Source organism: Macaca fascicularis, chromosome 18 (assembly GCF_037993035.2).
Source record: "Macaca fascicularis isolate 582-1 chromosome 18, T2T-MFA8v1.1".
Classification (NCBI taxonomy): Eukaryota; Metazoa; Chordata; class Mammalia; order Primates; family Cercopithecidae; genus Macaca; species Macaca fascicularis.
Window position 1 is genome coordinate 24,317,480 of NC_088392.1, and position 20,314 is coordinate 24,337,793.

General features: G+C 42.8%; 2 protein-coding genes across 12 annotated transcripts in view; one reads left to right on the forward strand and one right to left on the reverse strand.

Annotated features, from left to right (window-relative positions):
- The window catches only part of WDR7 (WD repeat domain 7), a 389,629-nt gene extending 384,282 nt beyond the window's left edge, over positions 1 to 5,347 (reverse strand). For 4 of the 6 annotated variants that reach the window (XM_005586607.5, XM_005586606.5, XM_065533758.2 and 1 more), the window contains exon 1: positions 5,113 to 5,347. The gene's annotated coding sequence lies outside the window, so the exon portion shown is untranslated. The other 2 variants (XM_015439749.4, XM_045377755.3) reach the window with 2 other exon arrangements.
- A 13,481-nt stretch (positions 5,348 to 18,828) lies between these two features.
- Positions 18,829 to 20,314, forward strand: part of TXNL1 (thioredoxin like 1) — a 37,382-nt gene continuing 35,896 nt past the window's right edge. For all 6 annotated transcript variants that reach the window (XR_012427377.1, XR_012427380.1, XR_012427378.1 and 3 more), the window contains exon 1: positions 18,829 to 19,121. Coding sequence is in view for 2 of the 6 variants with exons in the window: in XM_005586609.4 (XP_005586666.1) it covers positions 19,024 to 19,121 (98 nt within the window). In the remaining 4 variants the exon portion in view is untranslated. The remainder of the gene's footprint in view (positions 19,122 to 20,314) is intronic.

The following is a 20,314-nucleotide window of genomic DNA, read 5'->3' on the forward strand; positions in this document are numbered from 1 at the left end:
TGACAGAGCAAGACTCCGTCTCAAAAAAAAAAAAAAAAATAGTGGCCGGGCGCAGTGGCTCAAGCCTGTAATCCTAGCACTTTGGGAGGCTGAGGCAGGCGGATTGCCTGAGCTCAAGAGTTCAAGACCAGCCTGGGCAACACGGTGAAACCCCATCTCTACTAAAATGCAAAAAATTAGCCGGGCGTGGTGGCATGAGCTTGTAGTCCCAGCCACCCGGGTGGCTGAGGCAGGAGAATTGCTTGAATCTGGGAGGTGGAGGTTGCAGTGAGCCAAGAGTGTCCCACTGCACTCCAGCCTGGGTGACAGAGCGACGCTCCATCTCCACAAAAAAAAAAAAAAAAAAAAAAAAGACAATATCAAATGCTAGTGAAGATGCAAAGAAATGCAATCTCTCATACATTGCTGGTAGAAACGTGAAACGGTATAACCACTCCAGAAAACACTTTGGGAGTTACTTCAAAAACTAAACATACACTTACCATACCATCCAGTAACCACATCCCTGGGCATTTATCCCAGAAAAAAATGAAAATTTAAATCCATACACACACATACACACACACACACACATACACACACACACACACACACACACACTGTACAAGAATGCACAGCAGCTTTATCTGCAACAGCCAAAAATTAAAAACAGCCCAGATATGCAGGTGAATGGTTAAACTTGGATACATACATACATGGAATACTACTCAACAATTAAGAAGTACAAACTATTGATATATGCCACAATTTGGATGCATCTCAAGAATTGTCTCATTCAACAATGTTGATGAATCTCAAGAACTGCCTCATTCAACAATTTGGATGAATCTCAATTTCAAAAGATTACATGCTATAGGATTCCATTTATATAGCATTCTGGTAATGACAAAATTATAGAGATAGAAACTGATTAAGGGATGGTAGAAACTGATTAAGGGATGGTGAGTGTAAGGGACGTGGATGGAACTAGAAAAGGATAACATGAAGAAAATCTTTGTAGTGATGGGATAGTTCTGTATCTTTTTCTTTCTTTTTTTTTTTTTTTTTTTTTTTTTTTTGACGCAGGGTTTTACTCTGTCCCAGGCTACAGTGCAGTGGCATAATCACAGCTCACTCCAGCTTCAACCTTCCCAAGCTCAGGTGATTTTCCCACTTCAGCCCCCCCAGTAGCTGGGACCACAGGCATGCACAACCACATCAGGCTAATTTTTGTATTTTTTTGTAGAGACAGGATTTTGACATGTTGCTGGTCTCCAACTCCTAGGCTCAAGCAATCTGCCTACCTCAGCCTCCCAAAATGCTGGGACTACAGGCGTGGGCAACTACATCAGCCTAGCTCTGTATCTTGATTGCAGAGGTAGTTGCAGGAATCCACACAGGTGATAAAATGGCACAGAACTATATACAGGCATTGTACAAAATCAATTTATTGGTTTTGATATTGTACTACAGTAGTATAAAATGTAACTATTAAAGGAAATTGGGTGAAGCTGCATAAAATGTAACCACTGGGGGAAACCAGATCTCTCTTTACTATTTGTGCAACTTCCTATGACTCTATAATACATCAAAATAAAGCTAAAACAAAATAAATGGGAAGAGTTATTTATATAGGGGGAAAAAAACATACTAGTACAAAACCATGGAGTTAAAACAATATGGTGTTAGAGCAAGAACAGACAAACCAAAGGAAAGGACTCAATATTCAGAGTATATATGAGCACCTAATACACAGTAAGTGTCACACCATTATCTATGGGAAAAGGGAAGAAAGATACCAGGAAAACTGGCACAGTACATGGAAAATAAACTGGATCACAAACTTGTGACACATAAAACGTTAAATTCTGCATGTATTAAAGACCAATAAGTGTAAAAGAAAACTATGTATTTAGCAATATATAACATAGCAGAGTAACTCTGTGGCATAGCACTGGGGAAAGATATCTTAAAGAAAACCTTCAAAATACAAACCATACAGCCAAAACATTTTTTAATTTGATTATATCAAAATATAAGATTTCTGTTCAATGAAGAACATCATGAAAAAGATTACAGACAAATGACAGATTAGGAACAGATATACTTGTAATACTTAAATGACTAGTATCTATAAAATACAAGAAATGTCCGCAAATCAAAAAGAAAGAACTGAAACCCCAAAATAAAAATGGATGAAGGGATGAACAGGTAATTTCACAAAGAAAAAATTCAAAAAGATAAAACACACATGAAGAAATACTCAGATTCGGCAGGGCATGCTGGCTCACACCTGTAATCCCAGTACTTAGGGAGGCCGAGGCAGGCAGATCACGAGGTCAAGAGATCAAGACCATCCTGGCCAATACAGTGAAACTCCGTCTCTACTAAAAATACAAAAAGTAGCTGGGCGTGGTGGCACATGCCTGTAGTCGCAGCTACTCAGGAGGCTGAGGCAGGAGAATCGTTGGAACCCAGGAGGTGGAGATAGCAGTGAGCCGAGATCGCACTACTGCACTCCACCCTGGCAAGAGTGAGACTCCATGTCAAAAAAAAAAGAAGAAATGCTCAGATTCATTAGTAACAGTGAAATGTAATTTAAAATGATATTTAGTTTTCTATATATTAGTCTGGAAAAATTGGAGCACTGAATAACACCAAGCATTTGTGGGGAAACAAAGATAAAGGAACCCTCACAAGCTTCCTGCAGGTGTATAGACCGTTGCTGCTTGTTCTAAACACCATCCGGTGGTGCTTCAATAAAATATACGAAAACCAAATGATCCATAAATCACATATGGATCTATAACTCAACAAAAGTATCACAGAGGTCTAACATGTATGCTTATCGTGGTATTATCTATAGAGGTAGGAAAATGAAAATAACATGGGTATCTACAAATAGGAGAGTAGACACATAAACTGTAGTAGATGTACATTCTGAAATACTGTGTAGCACTTGGAAGCAAAGAACAGCAACACAATAGATCTTCAAAACATAATAGTGAGACAAAAAAACCTGCATGATATCATCTCTATAAATTAAAAATGTGGGCACCCAGAACAATATACATTTAATAACACATACAAACAGAATAATACATATCATACAGAATGGTTGCAAATGGGTTGATAAGCAAGAGAAAAGAGCGGGAATTAGAAATAAAAAACAACGAATGAGGTTGGGCGTGGTGGCTCACACCTGTAATCCCAGCACTTTGGGAGGCCAAGGCTGTTGGATCACCTGAGGTCAGGAGTTCAAGACCAGCCTGACCAACATGGTGAAACCCCATGTGTACTAAAAATACAAAAATTAGCCGGGCTTGGTGGCACATATCTGTAATCCCAAGCTACTCAGGAGGCTGAGGCAGGAGAATTGCTTGAGCCCGGGACGGGGAGGTTGCAGTGAGCTGAGACCATGCCATTGCACTCCAGCCTGGGCAACAAGAGCGAAACTCCATCTAAAAAAAAAAAAAGAAAAGAAAACTGCAGGCAGGGGAGATGCCTTAAATGGTCCAAAGGTGATCATTGAATTGAGTAAGATTAACTCAATCCTCTGCACATGAGGTCCAAAATGAACTTTAAGGACTCATACATCTAACAAACATCATACCACTAAAGCTAAATGTCATCCTACCTTTCTCATGAAGAAAGCACAAAACAACCTACTTCGAAGATTTTCGATGCTAAGTGTGTTACATGGAGAAACCACCCAACTTCCTTTAACTTCAAAACAGAAAGTATATCGAAGATAAAAGAAAACTGTAAGATACAAGGGTCACCACCCCTAAAATTTAATTTAAATTCTTACAGTGATATTCAAACCAAGCCAAGCCCAGTCCCTTTGATCCACCCAGTAACCAAGATCTTTTAAAATTTAGTTACAGGTGGCAATAAGAAAACATAAAGGGCATACTCTCATTTTTCTCTGAAAGTGATTCTCTGAAACACTCTTAAAACAAGGATTGGCAGTAAAATAAATGAATTTCTCTACCATAATCCCTAATTGACATTAATAGTAAAGCATTAATTATATTTATACAGGTTCGTTTTCCCAATTTATAATAACTAATATGCGTTATTCTGGATGGAACTAGACAGTTTTTTATTCCTTGTAATAATAAGGGCATTTCAACACATTATATTCACTTTTAAGCTGACCTTCATACAGCCACAAGTTTATTTATAAAGCAAGAAACAGAGTCAAACTAAAATTTTTGTTTAACAAAATGTCAAAACCTCAGTTAATTTCTTTCACACAACAGGCAATTCCTGCAACCTTGCCCATAAAATCCTAAGATGTAAACATCTGAAAGAGTCAGTCTGCCTTTTTTTGTCTCATGTCAAATATTACAGTGAGAGGAAGCTGTAGCTGCCACTGACCGAACCCTAAATTCAGCAGCATCAACAATATCAATGCAGTCTGTGATGCAACGGTAGCTTCCCTAGTTTCAGACTATCTAACCCAGCAAATGCTGCCTAAAAAAGAGATATATTAAGTGGGTCAAAAACATAAAACGGCAACTTTTGAATCAAAGGTAGGGTAGTGCTGACTTCAAACACAGTTTCAGAACGCTGGCACCCATCAGTAAGTGAACGGGAGTAACTGGTATCCGTTCAGACAAGTATTAGGTCAAAGGGATAAGAACTGGCAGGTGGCATCTCAAAAGTGAAATTCTAACAGTGGTGTCAGTATCTTGGGCACGGGCAAAAGTAGTACCAACAGCTAAGGAAAGACAATATGAACCCCAAAAGCAAACACATCGCCCAAAATTGCTGTCAATAACCACCCACGATCATCATCAACCACCTCATCCTGTTTAGATCGTGCCTGGGAGCCAGGCAATCCCACCTCAAGACCAAAGCAAATGTCAAAAGCAGCAAACCTCACCCACCAGGTAAGGGAGCCACAAAGACCCCCGGCGGGCTCCCACGCTCTTGGTAACGGCGCCTAGTTGTGGGCCCGACCTGCAGGCGAAACAAGGAGCAGAGCTTGCAGCCGCAGCGATCTGACAGCTGGCACCGCCCCCGGCTAGAGTGGGCTTGTGACCTTTGACCCCGACCCCTGACCTCCAAGGTGCAAGCACATCCCGCCCTGGGGTTTCCTATGGAAAAGCTTGAAAGCCCCCTTACCTGTCACAGCTTCATCTCATGCCGCGATGTAGCCTATCAGACCGCCGGTGGGCGCCCCAGCCAAGGAAGACAAGGATAGGGCGGAACTACGGAGGATGCGGGGTGCGCAGATCCTGCTGGGATAACCTAAGGGGCGGCAAGCGCTATTCAGCCGCCGTCTTCCCACAGAGACTGCAAGGTGCCGGTACCGCCGCCACCGCCGCCGCCGCCGCCGCCGCCGCCGCTGCAGTAAATCAGCTGACACGAGCCCCAACTGCCGTGACTTTCGCTGCAACTGTCGCAAAAATGAGGGGGCGGGAAAGACTCACCATTTCCCTACATGCAAGGCCTACGTCGGCGCCGAGAGAGCCGGCCGCGTTACCATGGAGACCGAAGGAGGAGAAAAGGTCAGCTGTGGGCAAGGAGTGCGCGGCCGCCATCTTGGTTATGGGAAGTCTGGTCTAGGCTGTCCTCTCGCCTCTAACACCCATGTTGGGAGGACCAAGATGGAGCGAAGGATGAAGTAGCAAGCGTAGGTCTTTCTTGGGACCAGGATATTGCAAGTTTACACTTCTGCCCCCATCACTTGACCCAGACACCTGGAAATGTCAGTTGTTGTTTCCTTTTTGCTTCTGAACTTAATTGTTGGCCAGGACACAGAGGGCCATAGACGAACTCTGCCACTGCACTAGAAGAAGTCTGACCTTGTACAATATTCCTGCAGAGGAGAGGGGATGAATACACTGTCTCCTTGTGGGCGGCAAAGAGTGGCGGAGTGTGAGCTCTGCCTTCAGAGAGGCGTATATTCAGATCCCAGTTCCTCCACTGCACACCATTAAGTGTCGTCTTGGGCATTTTGCTGCTGCTTCATTCATTCTTCTAAATTTCCCCATTTGCAAAATAGGGATAATAACCTTGTGGATGTCTAGGAAATTAAATGCGCTTAATAAATGTTAATAATTTATGCCTGCCCATCTTCCTGTCAAATATTGGTCGAATAAATGAATGAATGGCAACCAGGGGGAAAACAAGTGCCATGCTGTGGCCAATGGTCAGTTTTATTAAAAAGATACAAAAGATGTTCATCTCGTGGCGTTATTTTTTCTTTACAGGCTCACTAGTGGATGTATAAGTTAAGTTTGAATACTGTTACAGTCCTCAAAAGTTACTGTGTACATATACCAATAACCTGGGAATCTTGTTAAAATACGTTTCTGAATCAGTAGGTCTGGGGTGGGTTCTGAGATTCTCCATTTCTAACACGCTTGCAGGTAATGTCCCTGACTGCTGGCCCTTGGAAAACACCTTGCATAGCTAAAACCCACTGGGCACAGGGCCTGAAGCATAGGATAGGGGAATACAACGGGGCAAAATCAGCTCTTTCAGACAGGATAGTTTCCTTGCTAATTTGCCGAAAGTATGCTGAGTGTTAGTTTGGTCAAAAGGCTTCCTGTCAACAATTTGTTGTTTCTGCTAATGGCAAACCACTACCTGTCCTTCTTTCCAGTGTAGACATCTTCCCCCAGCAACACATCACAGACCCGTCAGTGTCCTGGGTGGCTTACCCCTTGTGCCTTCACTCTACATCCAACTACTGCACTGTACTGTGTTGTTTCTTACATGTTGTTTCTGTTTATTTTTAGAGTCCAGCTCTGCTACTACCATAATGAGAAAAACTAAAGTAATGTTGACCAGAGAAGTCAATAGAACACTTGAAAATCAATAATTCTGAAATTTTCTTATACTGCAAATTGGAATTCTATGCTTTTCTTCTACTTTTGACTAACTGCCTTGCAATCAGTCACATGAGTAGAGGGGGAAAAATGATGCTGAATAGAAGAAATTGATTCTTAGCCACCTGGCTTCAGCATACTCACTCCCTCTGTTGTGATGATGAATACATTTACACCATTAAATTCATAATCCTTTTTACAATTTATAAGAACTTTTTGGAAACACAGGAAGCATAGACTGGTTATCATAGGACAATCTTAGGCTACAGTAAATCTTGTTGGGTTTGTGAAGGAAATAATAGGATATCTTCCCCTAAAGACTCTTTTCTTCAACAAGTATTTATTGAATGCTCACTATAAGTTTCAAATAACTTCCGAAAAATGGAAAGGTTAATAGGAAGATTGACGAGAAGCTCTCAAATAATTACCACTCTCTGGCCTCTCTCTACCAAGTTTATAAAAGTTATTGCCAAAGTCTATACGTATATGGAATCTCCTGAACCACAGAACTAAAATAAATATTCAACTATTAATGAATAAAATGCTCTAGTTCAGAAAATTCACACACATACACATACACACACACACTCATCTTTTTTACATACAACCTTCCTGAAAATTAAGATTTGTGTCTTCAGTAAGTTGACCTTCAGTATATTTATTTGAATAAATTATTCCTTTCATCTAGAAGAATTATACAAAAATGTTAACAGATTTAACTAATAAAAAAATTCAGTTCAACATATATTTATTGAGCCTTTGCTGAAGGTGAAGCTGAGAAAGGGAGAACCTGACATATTCGGCTTCCATGGATGAAGGCAGGCTCTGCTTCCCACTGAGATGCAAGAGGTAGGGAATTCCCTAAACACTGGAAAGTGCGCTGGATGCTGGGCAGCTAAAAAGAATGACAAATGTCGGCCAGGCGCGGTGGCTCAAGCCTGTAATCCCAGCACTTTGGGAGGCGGAGGTGGGTGGATCACGAGGTCAGGAGATCAAGACCATCCTGGCTAACACGGTGAAACCTCGTCTATACTGAAAATACAAAAAATTAGCCGGGCGTGGTGGCGGGCGCCTGTAGTCCCAGCTACTCCGGAGGCTGAGGCAGGAGAATGGCGTGAACCCCTAAGGCGGACCTTGCAGTGAGCCGAGATCGCGCCACTGCACTCCAGCCTGGGAGACAAAGCGAGACTCTGTCTCAAAAAAAAAAAAAATTATATATATAAACCACACCCGGCTTTAGAGGCATTTTTAAAACTTAAGTACTACTCTGTCCTTAAAATTTAATAGCAAGCCAGGCACGGTGGCTCACGCCTGTAATCCCAGCACTTTGGGAGACTGAGGTCAGGAGTTTGAGTTTGAGAATTTAGTAGCAAACTAACCTACAGCATACCAGTACCTTCCGGACTTCTTAAGTTCCAGGTTAGCTCTGCAAAACGCAAGGAGGCTTGTTCTTCCGTTTTACAAATTTCAAAAGAGGGAGATAGACCAGTGGTCTAACAGTGACTTTATTGCTACTGTTATTTTCTGATCACTTCACCTGTACTGCTATTTTTTTCTCACTGAGGCTATCAGTCGTAGTTTGGTATTCCCCACGGTGCCTAGTACTCTGCTAATACTCCCCTTTCCTTCCTGGACCCTCGCCTGGAAAAGTCCTATCATGGTTGATGGCTTTATGTTAATACCGAGAGTCCTCACACTTTATCGTGTTGTGGCAAAGAGGCTTGATAAGGGTTTTTTGCATGATTTTTTGTGTAATTAAAACTGCCTGGTCCAATTAAGAGATTCTTTTTGCACTTTCTCACATGACATGAAAGTCAAGTGTTGATAACTTCTCTTTTTTTCCTGTCTCATGACTTCCATGATTCAAACCATTTCTTTCCAAGTAACAAAATGTCTTTTTCTAGAAACATCTCCAGTTACTCCATACTCAGGCCTTTTAGGAAGGAGTGAAGGTGATAAGGTTTGGGGTGCTAAACCTCCTCACAAATGAGGGTTTCTCAGCCCTCTCACCAAACCAGCAAGACTAGCAAGGGGAAATTCGAATAGATAATGAAGGAGGAGCTGATGAGTACTAGTGGTAGCCCTGGTCACCAGGCTGTAGATCATCCACTAACCTCCCTCTTCTAGGTTTCCCATAAGGAAGAGAAGATGACCAGAAACCTGGAGGAGTTGCTCCCCAAACCTGTGTAGAGAAGCGGACCCATTTTTGTGTAAATAGTGGACTATGGGAGACACAAGAAGCACCACCCAGATTCCCCTTCAAGAAAGAAACCCCTTCCTAGCTGCAAAGAAAGTGGTTTGCTCATACTCTCCCTGTCAGCTTCTTCGGGGTTACCTGGGCTTTCCAGCTGAGATCACACTAATCTTGAGGCAGCCTCTGATGACTGACTGAGCAAGGTGAGGAAAGTCCAGGGCACACTCTTCCTAGGGAGGACCCCGGTCTAGGGGGTGGTATTGAGGCATAGGAATTTCTGCTTCCGTGGGGGACTCTTTTAACAGGCAATCTTTATACTAGAGCTCCCTCTTGGGTTAGTAGAGATTTTGTCAGATCTGCTTTTTCCCTTCCTCCGCCCAATCCTGCTTCCTCCCTTTTCCTCTCACAGATGTGAGATAAATAAACCTTTTGGACTCCTCACTCCACCTCAGCATCAGCTTCCCAGAGAACCCAGCCTGCACCATGACACCATTTTTAACAACCGACAATCAGGAGCCATCATTGTACTTTTGCCACTTTTCTCTCGCTTTTTTTTTTATTTTTTCTGAATAAAAAGTTGGAAAAAAAGAATACAGATTAAATAGATTTTTAATAAAAGAGAGACATAAGACTTATCAACCCATGCAATGCATGTGTCTTATTTTGATATTGATTCAAGTAAGCTATAAAATAAATGAGGAGAAAACCGGGAAATTTTAACTGACTGGATATTTAATGATATTAAAGAAGCCTTGTTAACATATTAGAATATAATAATGATATTTTGGTTATTTTTTAAAGGATTCCTCATCTTCCAGATGTGCAGGCTGAAATATTTACAGATGAAACTGTCAGATGCCTAGCATTTGCTCCATGATAATCTGAGGTAAGGAAGACAGTGGCAATGACTACCTTGACTTTACTTCCGTCTTCATGAAATAGTACATTATTTTACTTCTAATTCTAATTCATCAAGGTGAAAAAAGTCACTTATTCACCATCCAGTGGTTTTGGGCACTATGCTGAGCTATGCATGCAGAAAATGCAGAGACTTGGTTCTTGTGGTCAAGTTACTCAGTCTGGCAGGGAGGCAGGGAGATCCACTACTGTGAGGAGTGATGTACCTGGTGCTTTCCACCAGTTGCTGTGCGGCTGATCCTCCTACTGAGCTCGTAATACTAATGTTCTGAATTTTGGTGGGAAATACTGTTTTCAACGTTGTGTGAAAAGCCACTTCCTTATTGTACAGAAACCACTAACATACATTTGACTTTTATTGGATTTCTTCAGTATCTGGCCCTCAGATGTACTCAGATATTCAGATATCTGCTACTTAAGAATGGACTGAATGATGAGGGTGTGTATGTGTTATGCATGTGTTTGCTCAAGGGCATGCCTAAGAGAGGGCTTTGAATACAGTGAAGCTTCTGTTAAAGAATTTTACCAGCTGGACATAGTGGCTCCTCCCTGTAATCCCAGCATTTTGGGAGGCCGAGGCGGGTGGATCACTTGAGGTCAGGAGTTTGAGACCAGCCTGACCAACATGGTGAAACCCCATTTCTACTAAAAATACAAAAATTAGCCAGGTGTGGTGACATGCACCTATAATCCCAGGTACTTGGGAGGCTGAGGTAGGAGAGTCACTTGAACCCAGGAGCCAGTGGTTGCAGTAAGTCGAGATCACGCTGCTGCACTCCAGCCTGGACAACAGCGTGAGCATGTCTCAAAAAAAAAAAAAAAGAAAAGAAAAGAAAAGAAAGAAGAGCTCTTTTACAGCTAGTGATTAAATAAAAACACAGATTGTTTTGTGTAGTTTTTCAGTTCCGAAGAGTTAATTCCAATAATGCTAGAGACTAAATGGTCATTTCCCCCAATATTCATATATTGAAACCCCAATGTGATGGACTTGGAGATGGGGAACTTTGGGAGGTCACTAGGTCATGAGAGTAGAGCCCTTCTGAAAGAAGAGACAAGAGAGAATACTTGTTCTCCTGCCTGCCCTCTTCCTCTCCACTCTTTCTCTCTCTCACCCACTTCTTCCCCACCGTATAAGGATACATAAAAAAGACTGCCCTCTGAAACCAGCAAGAGAGCCCTCACCAGACACTGGATTTGGGCCAGCACCTTGATCTTGGACTTCTCAGCTCCCAGAACTGTGAGAAGTAAATGTTTGTTTAAACCACCAACTCCATGGTACTCTATTAGAGTAGCCTGAACCAAGACAAAACCCTCAATGTACTCTTTAAAAAAATTAAAATAAAATTTAAAATGCAGTTTTTATTGCAGAGGATGAGGTGTTAGAAATATTTTTCTAAATATCTGGGCTTCTTAATAGAAACTCTAAGCAGTTTAATGACCAGTTTAATGACATCAGATATAAATGTCAGAAGAAAAAACTATTGTACAGATTTGGCAAACACCTGAACTGACTCTGAGAATTGCCAGTGAGTTTCTTTAGTATGCTCCAGGAGATTTGTGACAGTGATAAAACACTCTACAGCTTCCTGGGAAACCCTCTCCCCCAAGGCACAGCCTAGCGTCCAAAACTAAAGAATATAATGTTAGCGGGATAAATGGTACATCTGGAGACTTGATGACATCTAAAGAGACATTTGCTATCAAAGGGAAATGACATCCTTTTGACTAAAAAATATATTGCGCCACCTAGGGACACCTGGGAAAATTTCAAATTCAAATTCAAAGCATACAACTAGAAAGGGTTTGGAAATTATGAAGCAGGATTTCCTTTTTATTTAATATTTATATTACATAAATATTGCACAAATTACACCAGGCTGGAGTGCAGTGGCTCAATCCTAGCTCACTGTGGCCTTAAACTCCTGCGTTAAGGCCACAGTGAGCTAGGATAAATCCTCCCACTTTAGCCCCTCCAAGTATCTGGAACTACAGGTGTATGACATTATGCCTAGCTTGAATTCTTGGATATGACAGCAAAAGCACAGACAGCAAAAGGAAAGAATAGGTAAATTGGATTTCATTGAAATTTAAAACATTTATGCATCAAATGACACCACAAAGAAAGTGAAAAGACAACCCATAGAATGGAATATCTGAAAGAAATTTACTCTATAAGGGATCAATACCCAGAATATATAAAGAACTCCTACAACCCAACAGCAAAAACAAACAACCTGATTCAAAAATGGGCAAAGGACTTCAACAGACACTTCTCCAAAGAAAATAAAGAAATAAACGTTATGCACATGAAAAGATGTTTAACATCTTAAGTCATTAGGGAAATGTGAGATATCACCTCACCCACAAAGATGACTATTATCAAAAAAATTAAAATTAGCAATTGTTGCTAGGATGTGGAGAAATTGGAACCCTCATACACTCCTAGTAAGAATGTAGAATGGTGCAGGCACTGTGGAAAACAGTTTGGCAGTTTCTCAAATAGTTAAACAGAATCACCATATGATCCAGCAATTCCACTTCTAGGTATATACCAAAAAGAACTGAAAAGCAGGGACTTGAAGAAATCCTCGTACACCAATGTTCACAGCAGCATTGTGAACAACAGCCAAAAGGTGGCAACAATCTGAGTGTCCATCAACAAATGAGTAAGTAAATAAAATGTGATATGCCCACATAATGGAATATTATTGAGCCTTAAAAAGGAATGAAATACATTTTGATATATGCTATAATATGGAAGAAATTTGAAAACACAGCGCTAAGTGAAATAAGCCAGGCCAGGTGCGGTGGCTCACACCTGTAATCCCAGCACTTTGGGAGTCTCAGGCAGGCAGATCACTTGAGGTCAGGAGTTTGAGACCAGCCTGGTCAACATGGTGAAATCCTGTCTCTACTAAAAATACAGAAATTAGCTGGGCATGGTAATTTTTGTACAAAAATACAAAAATTAGTTACAGGCGCATGCTGTAACTATCCCAGCTATTTGGGAGGCTGAGGCAGGAGAATTGCTTGAACCTGGGAGGCAGACGTTGCAGCCTGGGTGACAGAGCAAGACTGTCTCAAAAAAAAAAAAAAAAGGAAAAAAGAAAAAGAAGCCAGTCACAAAAAATAACCGTATGATTCCACTTATATGAGGTGCCTAAAATAAGCAAATTCATAGAGATAGAAAGTAGAATAGAGGCTAGCAGGGATGGGGAAATGGGAAAATGGGGAGTTATTTAGTGTGTACAGAGTTTCTGTTTGGGATGATGACAAGGTTCTGGAAATGGATAGCAGTGAGTGCACTTAATGCTACTGACCTGTGCACTTTAAAACTGGTTAAAATGGGCCAGGTGCGATGACTCATATCTGTAATCCCAGCACTTTGCAGGGCTGAGGCAGGAGAATTAGTTGAGCTCAAGACGAGCCTGGGCAACAAAGTGAGATCTCGTCTCCACAAAAAAAATAAAAAATTTGCTCAGCGTGGTGGGATGAACCTGTCAGGCCAACTACATGAGGGGCTGAGGCAAGTGGACCACTTGAGCTCAGGAGGCTGAAGCTGCAGTGAGCCATGAGCACGCCCCTGCACTCCAGCCTGGGTGATGAAGTGAAGCCCTGTCTCAAAAAAGAAAAAGTTAAAATGCTAAATTTTATGTAAGTATATTTACTCAATATATATGTATATACATATATATGAGGAAAGCCTGCTTCATAATTTCCAAACTCTTATCTAGTTGTATGCTTAGATTTTGAAAATTGAACACACATCATTCAATCATATATATGCATGGTGAGTATATATATATATATATATATATATATAACAACTATGGGTTGATCACATGTCTATGCCTTTCATTTTAGCCCATACCCCTGGACATGGAGCTATCACAAAAGTGTATACTCCGAAGGACAGGAACATGTACTAATCATCTTTAACTTCTGAGGCTATGGCACAGTGCCTGCCACACGGAGGTCCTAAAGAATTTGTTGTGGTTGTCAGTGAACTGATTCCAGTCTTAATTCAATGAACTGTGCTGGCTGTTCAGATAAAAACCAATGACTCCCTTGCTACATTCAAAGGCATGTCACAGCCTTCATCCTTCTGGTCTTTGACACTTTACTTTTGTAATAGTCCTCCTGATTCTCTGCTTCTCTGCTAACTTTTCTCATTTTACTCCCTATTTGCAGTTGTCTTTAAATTTCTGTTATAACTCTTCGCTTTTCTGTATACTTCCTTATGATCTACTTTAGCGGTATCATCTATGACCGCTATGCTGGAAACTCTCATATATTTATCTCTAGCCTGCTATGTTAATCCTCTAACCTCCAATTTCCCTGGTGTTAAACAATTCTTAAATTTTTATATCAGGCAGAGTCACAACAGGAAAAAGCATATTCAAAATGGGTAATTGAGGATAAATTTGGTAAGGGGAGTATTAACAAACATGTAGATAGGGTTTAGGAAAATCAAAAAAGCAATGGTGGGCTGGGCACAGTGGCTCATGCCTGTAATCCTAGCATTTTGGGAAGCTATGGCGGGCTCATCAGTTGAGGTCAGAAGCTGAAGACCAGCCTGGCCAACATGATAAAACCCCATCTCTACTAAAAATATAAAAATTAGCCAGGTGTGCTGGTGGGCGCCTGTAATCCCAGCTACTCACGAGGCTGAGGCAGAGGTTGCAGTGGGCCAATATCATACCACTGCACTCCAGCCTGGGTGACAAAAGGAGAGAGGCTCTGTCGCAAAAAACAAACAAACAAACAAAGCAATGGTGTTGCTAAAGAGAAAATAAAGATAATGACATCAAGGATTGAGCAGTGAGTAGAAAAGTTTAACTGTAAAGAAGGGGACTAGATTCATCACACAATTATGCTCTGGGTGGGAAGGGTGGTTCTTTTTAAACCAAAGGGTCCTTATTGGTATTAGGAGAGTGAAGTTTCTGGATGTTGTCCATTAGCTAGTGGTATCTGGGCTTACCAATTAGGCTAGTGCTAGGTGGCTAGAGATAGTTCATGCTATAAGCCTGGGAAGTCCATCTAGGAATTATGACTTCCAGGTACCTGTTTCCTATGGGTGCCTGCCTTGACATTACAGTGGCAAGTGTCTCTGCTCTTAATGTGAAGTATCCAATTCAGTACTATCTTGTCTAGTCAGGTCTAGGTAGCATCAACAGGCTGTCACACCCAGTGTCCTGTTCCAGCCCATGCTGAGGTCTGAAGGGAGTGGGTGGATGGGTGGCAGATAGCTGAAAGAACACTGGGGAGGCCCTAGGCAGGTGAAAGATGGTTTTACTCAGCAGCTCTTTTAAACTGTGTGTCTCTGTCTCAGCTGCCTGCTCCAGCTCTGCCACTCCCACACCCGCAGCTGCATTTCCTGGTCTGCAAGGCCAGCTCTCCCTTACAGGGTCAGCAGCTTAATTCTCTTTGGGCATGAGCCAAGTCATGCCTTGCTGTATGTACAGTGTCAGCAGGGCAGTTATACCTTTTACAAACAATAGTGGCTCCAAACCAGGTGATGAGCCTTCCCATGTTATAGCTACATAGCTGTGATTACATAACAAGTGGAGTTATGCGCCTGTGCTCCAAACTCACTGAGTCACACAGTATGTTTACCTCGGCCTATTCTTGACCAAGTCACATCCATTTTCCTTACACTAGGTGACTGACCCAGAGTTTCTCTGTTGGTATCCGGGTGCTACCAACAGCTAGGAGTGATTTCTACTTCCATGTCTAAAGAGACAATAGAAGACAGTGTTTGCAGGAACCCAAAGAGGGTAACGGTATGACAAGAGCTGTGGCATTTGGTGGAGACACAGACAACCTGTGGCAACACAGCAGGAAGGGAGCTAAGGGAATTACTAACTGGATCTCATTGTCTTCTACCCTCCAATCTCTTCAATAAGCTCCAACAGAGGATCCTATTGATACAGTCCATGTAGGCAGGTTCTTAGGGCTGAGAGCAGAATGAAGAAAGGTAGAGAGTAGATCTGGAGGGACACAAGGTGTCCCTATCAGAGCTAACTTTTACAATGCCTCTTTTCATGTTGCTTCTCAAGAATCTATAATCTATCTTGCTTTCATAAGCCCTGTTCCTCCCTTCATATCTACTATAGCTGCTGTAGTGGAGACCACTTCTACTTGCTTCTTAGGCAAAACCGCAAGGACAGTTGGAAATAATAATAATCCATCTGTTCTGGATAAACTATGCTCCTTCACCCCACTCAAATTCATAGGTTGAAGCCCCAACCCCCAACATGACTCTATGTGGAGACAGGACCTTTAAGGAGGTAATGATGTCATCAGAGTGGATCCTTAATCTAATAGGACTGGTGTCCTTGTAAGGAAGAGAAACAGATTAGTACTGTATGTGCATGTGCATGTGTGCACAGAGAAAAGGCCATGTGAAGACACAGTGAGAAGGCAGCCATTTAAAAGTGAGGAGGCCTTAGAAGAAACCAATACCAGCAGCACTTGGATCTTGGATTCCCAGTCTCCAGAACTGTGAGAAATACATTTCTTCGGTTAAAGTCACTCAGTCTTTGGTATTGTTACAGCCAAAGACTGAGTTGTTACAGCAACCCTAGCTGACGAGCTGAATATACACCATTGTTTATAAACATTTATCAAGTATCTTATGATTTGGTTCTTTATAAACATCATCCAATATAACCTTTTACCATCACAATCCTAGAAAGCAGGTGTTATTAATCCAAGGCTCATAGACAAGGAAGCTGAGGTTCTGAGAGGTTAGTTTGTGCATGGCCATAAAATTTAAGTAGCAAGGCCGGTCATGGTGGCTCACGCCTGTAATCCAAGCACTATGGGAGGCCGAGGCGCGCGGATCACCTTAGGCCAGGAGTTTGAGACCACCCTGGCTAACATGGTGAAACCCTGTCTCTACTAAAAATACAAAAAAGTAACCAGGCGTGGTGGTGTGTGCCTGTAATCCCAGCTACCCAGGGCGGGCTGAGATAGGAGAATCGCTTGAACCCAGGAGGCGGAGGTTGTGGTGGGCCGAGATCGTGCCACTGCACTCCAGTCTGAGTGACAGAGTGAGACTCCGTCTCAAAAAAAACAAGACAAAACAAAAAAAACACAAATGTTTATTATGGGGACTTCTATCTATTAAAACCATTACAATGTGCTGATATCACATGAAAAAGAAATGTAATTACTGTGCCTCTGGTGTGGCTGGGTTAAGAATTAATTATTTTAGTATGTTTCTGCAACACCTTTAGCTTTCTCTTTTCACATTTCCTGGGCTTCAACTATCACCCAATCTGATGACTCTCAAATCTGTAATGTCATCCTAGTCCTTTTTCTTTAGTTCCACGCTCATCCTTCTCACGATCTTCTGTATCTCTCACTTGGATGTCCTACAGGCATTTTAACTCATTTTTTAAAAGCTACACGATTGAAATGTTTGAGTTTCTTAAACTCCTCTGTCATCTCACTAACTTGGCCCAAGAATTGTTTCTCAAACATGTCCTTTCCTCTTCATTTCTACTGCAGATACTTTCATAATTTAGTTCCTGGATCACCACAGTATCCTCCTAAATGGATCTCACTGCCTTCCATCCTCCTTGCTGCTACCTGAGGGCTTTTCTAAAGACATATTTTTCTTCTTTTTTCTTTTTTTTTCTGAGATAGGGTCTGGCTCTGTCGCCCAGGCTGGAGTGCGGTGGCTCAATCATGATTCCCTGCAGCCTTGACCTCCCCAGCTCAAGGAATTCTCCTACCTCAGCCTTCCGAGTAGCTGGGACCACAGGTGCGCGCCACAACGCCCGGCTAATTTTTTGTATTTTTGGTAGAGACGGGAGTTTCACGACACTGGTAATCGCAAAATTGCCCTCAAATTTTTTTTGCCATTCTCATCCCGTCAAAATCCAAATTCCTTAGCTAGTCATTATCTGACCTCGGCCTTCCCTCCAATTTCATCTCCCCAGCTAAATCCAAAGACAAATAATTTGCCACCTAGCCTAATATTTAAAAGAGAACACTGGCGTTAGCCTGCCTTGACTTGAAATCACAGAACCTACTTCACAGGGATTAAATGAGCTAGTACACGTATAAAGAGCTTATCTCTTGCCTGGTACATCATGTGGTAAATATTAGCTATTCTTCTTATTCACCCTCTCAACCCAAGAATTTGTACCTGGTGGTCCCCTTGCCTGGAATATTATCTCTCACCATCCATCTAACCCTTGCTTCTCTTTCAAGATTCAATCCAGGAGTCAGATTCCTAGTAAGTTTACGCTGCCCCACCCTTCCATCTCGTTAGTCTCCTCCGCTTCCTATTCAAATTATTGTTAGCGTCAGTCACTAGACCGTGAACTTCCTAAAGGAGGAGTAGTGTCTTCATCTTTTTGGTCAAAACCTAAAGACAGGTGCACGATACTTTCTGAATGATTGCACAGAAAGCGCCCCATATGTAATGAAGTCTGTTAATAAATATTCCTAAACCTTATTTTGTCTTCTGTGTAGACCTGCCCCGAATACAATACAGCAGTATCTTCAAAGTACTTGCAGTGGGTGCCTTGGACAGCAGCTAAGAACCCCGGAGTAAAACGAGTTTCCTCTCCACTGTTACAACTCAGACACCTCCTCGGTGAAAGTCTCAGATCTGGGACACGCGGAGGACTATGCGAAGTTTTAAGTCTCAGTCTGCGCCTGCGCACGTGACCTCTACACGTCTGCCTCTGCGCCTGCGCCGCTCAAGGTAGCGCGCGGCTACTCAGTGGAGGGTGGGACTACGCTTCGCGTTTTGGGATTGGGCGGTGAAGGCCAAAGCGGACGGCGCGGAAATGGCGTCACGCCGGCGGCCCTACCGCGCGGTGGCTGCTGGGTGCCGCAAGGCTTCCCTTCCTTCTCCTCTCCCCTCCCCCATCCCTCCCCGCCCCCTGGGCCGCTCCGCTCCCTGGCGTGACTCGGCACTGAGAGTCCCGGGAGAAGACGCCGCGGTCGCCGCCTCTTCTGTCCAGGCCTCGGCCTTCCTGAGCGTCTCTGCTTCCTCTCCCAGATCGTCTTCTCCTTCAGTTTTGAAGCCAGTGGCGTCGCGGCCACCCTGCCGGGCTCTCTGTGAGGATGGTGGGGGTGAAGCCCGTCGGGAGCGACCCGGATTTCCAGCCAGAGCTGAGCGGCGCGGGCTCCAGACTCGCCGTGGTCAAGTTCACCATGAGAGGGTGAGGCCAGGCCCGAGCCCTGTGGGTCCCCGTCTGTCCTTTCTTGCTTTCCTTTCACTCTTTGTTGGTCCTGGTTTCCTAGCCGTCTGCTGCCCCGGAATGTCCGGCAGTGGCCGCAGCCCCAGGAGCTGCCGGAATTAGGCCTCATTTCTCGCGTGTGAACCCCCATTTATGCACAGGGTGTCCTAGACAGGCTCGGAGGCCTGACCGCCCGGCTTCTGCAGCTCAGTAGATTCCTCACCTGCTCCTTTTCAATCCTCTTACAAACTCTGCACTTGGGGTGGCCCGCCCCTATTCCTTTCAGCCTGTGGGAGTCTCCGCAGCCACCCTTGCCTGAGCCTGACTCCTTCTTTCTGCGGAGCCAGCTGTCATTTGCATCTCCAGAGCTCCAAAAGCTTAATTTACCGAACACTTTGCTTCTCTTCACCACCTACATCTCTAAAGCCTTTGAAGATTCAGATGGGGCGATCCAACTAATATGCGTAGCTCTTAGTCCTAAATTTCTGCTAATGCATTTTGAACTAAGTTAACGTTGGGTTAGGGTGCTTTTTAAATTAGTTAAAATTTTTTCTTCCTCGTTCGGCCACTAAGCTGTAGCTTAGGCTTCCCTATGTATGCGATTGCAACTGGTCACACATGATAGTACATGTGTAATATATTTCAGGTGGCCAGTTGGCCAGGTGTCTTAGTTTGACCAGGCTGTGTTTTTTCACTAAGAGGACAGAGATCTTGAAAAATGTTAACTGTCTTTGGTAAATATTGACAAAATTGTAGGTCGCAGAACAGGTGGACCTTTTATAGTGGATGTGTGTGTAATAACGTTCCTATGTAAGAATGACGTGTTGGAACTCAGCGTTGAGAACCAAGATTTCAGCGTGTGTGTGTGTGTTTCACAGATCTCTCCTTGTGCATGTTGATAGTATTTAGTTAGAAGTATTAGAGGTCTCCGCTTTATTTTCCTTGACCCCTTGGCGTTATTTATACATCTAACTTGGAGCAGTCTACTACTGGTATCACTGTTTATGTAACACACTTTCCTGTCCAAATAACTATATAAGCACAAAATTCCATTTTGAATTTCAGAGCAAAAATACAAAAGTTTCTTGTACATGGTTTACTAAATGTTGAGTATGTAAATGGTGACGTTAGGATTACATCGTTTTAGGGAATGGATGCAGATACATATGAAAACA